This window comes from Cantharellus anzutake (assembly GCF_015039405.1).
Source record: "Cantharellus anzutake strain C23 chromosome Unknown EI90scaffold_24, whole genome shotgun sequence".
Taxonomy (NCBI): Eukaryota; Fungi; Basidiomycota; class Agaricomycetes; order Cantharellales; family Hydnaceae; genus Cantharellus; species Cantharellus anzutake.
In genome coordinates this window covers 911,656-914,918 of record NW_024066974.1, presented here as the reverse complement: position 1 = coordinate 914,918, position 3,263 = coordinate 911,656, and the positions used below count along the sequence as shown (strand labels likewise).

The 3,263-nt window shown below is 48.4% G+C and overlaps 1 protein-coding gene across 1 annotated transcript; it reads right to left on the bottom strand.

Moving 5' to 3' along the window:
• Positions 1-1,088: 1,088 nt before the first annotated feature.
• EI90DRAFT_3123905 (uncharacterized protein) lies at positions 1,089-1,444 on the bottom strand (the record flags this gene model as incomplete). Its single annotated transcript, XM_039063653.1, has 3 exons — positions 1,089-1,226; positions 1,286-1,332; positions 1,396-1,444. The coding sequence occupies 3 exons, from the start codon at positions 1,442-1,444 to the stop codon at positions 1,089-1,091; spliced, it is 234 nt and encodes a 77-aa protein (XP_038915967.1).
• Positions 1,445-3,263: the final 1,819 nt, after the last annotated feature.

The following is a 3,263-nucleotide window of genomic DNA, read 5'->3' as shown; positions in this document are numbered from 1 at the left end:
GGAATAGGGAAACTTACCCTTCTTCTCAACTCAATCCCTGCTTAGTGAGTTTGAGGAGCTTGGGATAGGATCCAGCACCTGGCTGCCTGGGACACCGCAAGTGTCCAGCTCTGATGTAGGGCCGCCCCTGGACAGAGGCCGGGCCCTGACACTAGCACTATGCAAAGTTTCAGGCCAATTGGCCAAGCTGTTGTAAAGTTACACCAGTGATGGGAATAGACCCTGCATGGGTACCATAATGCTGGATGCGCTGCACATCCTTACTTGTATTTCCCCACTCTGACACTTGGGATCAACCATGGAGCCACCTGCAATGACCCAGCCTCATCCAGGGCTGACGTGGCACCTCCATGTGACCCATTTCACATGACTAAACTGAAGCAGGACCAAAGAAGCAGCCTTCTTCTCACTCCTGCTTCAGGCAAGTAGTCCATCTTAGTTTAGCTTTCCATTTTAATAACAATACACTCCTGCTTCAGCCTAAGAAGCCACATAGGGACTGTTATAAAAATGGGGCCTAATTGGCCCATTTCTATAGCATTTGGGTGCAGGAGGGAGCCATGACATTGAGAAGATGTTACAGTTAATGTAACAAGTGTTGTAACAGTTGAGTTTACAGTAACATGAACATGGGGTTTTTGGGTAGTAATAGTTGGTTAGGTTGTTTTTATTTACATGTCACGTGATATCATAGTACACAAGGCCCATAAGAGGCTAGAAATGGGAAATTCCCATTTCCATAACAGGGACATAGGCCCGAGTAGGGGCTGCCCACCATATGGTCTCACTGCCCTGCTGTCAGAGACCAGATCGAGACGAAGGAGTGTCTCCATGGCGGAGGGCTTCAGCCTCAGTGACTTATGCCAGGAGTGCTGTGCCAAGTAACACATCCATGCCCTAACTTACTAACTGGCAACCAGAACTAAAAGGGGGTAAACTCTAGTCGATTTTATTACTGAGGTGTAACCTATGTACAAGTTGAGTATATGTATAGTTACAACGAGGATTGGCCCGTAAATGGCGGGGCCGAGCAGAGCGGAGCTAACAGAGTTAAACATTAGCCGATTGAATATTACCGACAAGTCAGGTTACAGGGTTAGTGTCAGGATACCGAGCTGCTCGGAGCTCAGGTCAAGGGATCCAGTGGAAGTGGAGGTAAGACTAGGAAGGTCTGGGTCGGTCTCAATAGGAGAACCACGAGGTGTGCTAGGCGACACAGGCTCCAGCTGAGCTGCGAGGGGAAATGAGTTGTATTCCAGCCACTATGTTACTATGTACAACATACCTGAGCAGCGAGGGGAAATGAGAGAAGAAAGCTGGTCTTCCTAGTCGCTACTCAGGGTGTAATATACTGTAGCCCACACCCACAGCTAATCTACAAGGCACTGTACATACCAACAATCAATGATCCAGGTTTGTCTGGCTGTGTTGGATCATAGATCATGGAACATGGATCTTGGAGTGGGATCAGATCATAAGGCTGTACAGGGATCATGGATCATGGAATCTGGGCGATCATAGATCATGGAATCAGATCATGATGGTAAGTAGGCTGGAAGTGGCCGGAAGTGGGTGTACTCTGACAGTTAGCGGAATGGTAGGCGATAACCCAGAAACGGAAAGGAGGGATAGGCTTGAAGGAGGGCTTGCAGGGCAAGTGAGTGTATTGCCCAGCGGAGGTGGGAGTGCGCTAGCGGACGTCGGAGCTGTCTGGAAACCTTCGGGGCTCCGTACTTAGGGAGGCATAGGTAATATATTGAAAAGAGGGGGTGGTGACCATTGAAGAGAAGCGGAGGTGGTTGCGGAATATGGGAGCTCCAAGGTTAGTGAGGAAGGAGTGGAGGTAGTCTGGAGAGTTTGGAGGTAGTGGAAGTCGATGGCCAAGTATGGATATGACACCTGCTGCCATTCAGGCCACCAGTGCTGAGCACTATGCCACTACCTCTGCCTCTCTTGAGCCATCCCTGACAGCAGAAGAAGGCTTCAACTTAATCTCCCCCACCTCCTCCAGCATGGTAACCGAAGAGCAGTACCAGGACCTGCTGACCAGGTTCCAGGAACTGCAGGCCATCCTCGAAAGCCATGTCCAGAACCTGCCAGCCCCACTTGCACCCCCACCCATACCCACACCCGCACCCATGCCCAAGCCCAAAGCACCTAAGGTCACCCCCCTGTCAGGGACGCATCCAGGGTTGAAGGTGCCCAGTGAAGGAGGAGAACAGAAATCCTATAAAAGGCTGTTCTTTCTTCTGATACTTATATGTTAGTATTGGTACTTTAACTCAACCACTGTAGCGTTTTGGTTGCTTTGTGTATTGATATTTGTATGTGTTACTGATTATTTGTGTGTGTATGAACTCAGGGTTCAATTCACTTGTCTACCTGATTGTTCCACACAAAAATCGTGCTATAGACCTACTATTTTTAGTCGTTTCACCTCTCTCTTGTCACTTTTTAACTCGGAGTGACTCCAACCGACTTGACTCAACGTCACTATTTCTTAACTTCTTCTTAACTTTTTACTGAGGGTTGATCACTTTTACTCAGATGTGATCTGAACTGCACACTTATACTAATAAAACTTAATTTTTATTAGGACGCCTTATGACCTATGAGCCAGAGCACATAGGGGAGAGGAGTAAAGAAGGAAGAGGGGTCAGACCAGAAAATGCAGTCTTTTATACCTTTCCTAAGGGCTCTGTTTTCACATGTCACTTGTCAGAAACTGTGTTCGAGGGGATCGCAGGAAGCGGGGCGGAGTACGGCGGCGTAAGTGGTCACTTAGCTAATGAGCTACTCCGTTGCAAGGCGTCGAGGGGGTTGGGACTTCGGCTTCAACGACTTTGCCAGAGCGTTGTGCCACGCGTTCTAGGCTGTCCCGTATTTCACGTTAGCGGGAAAGACCTTGCGGCGACGTTGACTTAAGCGGGATGAAGTTGAGGGGCGAACTTAAGATGAAAGTACCTGGGGGGAATTCTAGTCGATATTCGAACTGAGGTACATCGACAGTAAACTACAAGTATAAATAGGAAAGGAGAACAGAGAAGGGACCGGTCGGTCCGGCGCGGGACGGGAACGAGATGATAAGTACGACAGAACTAAAGAGCGATGAGGACCAGGGTAATGGAACAGAAGAGATGAATGGAACAGAGAACGGCGAAGTTGGGAGGCAGAAAGGATAAGCCGACAATCTAGGCGCGCGGATCAGAATGTCAATATACGTATAAATCAAATATCAATAAAGGAATAATCAATTGTCAATA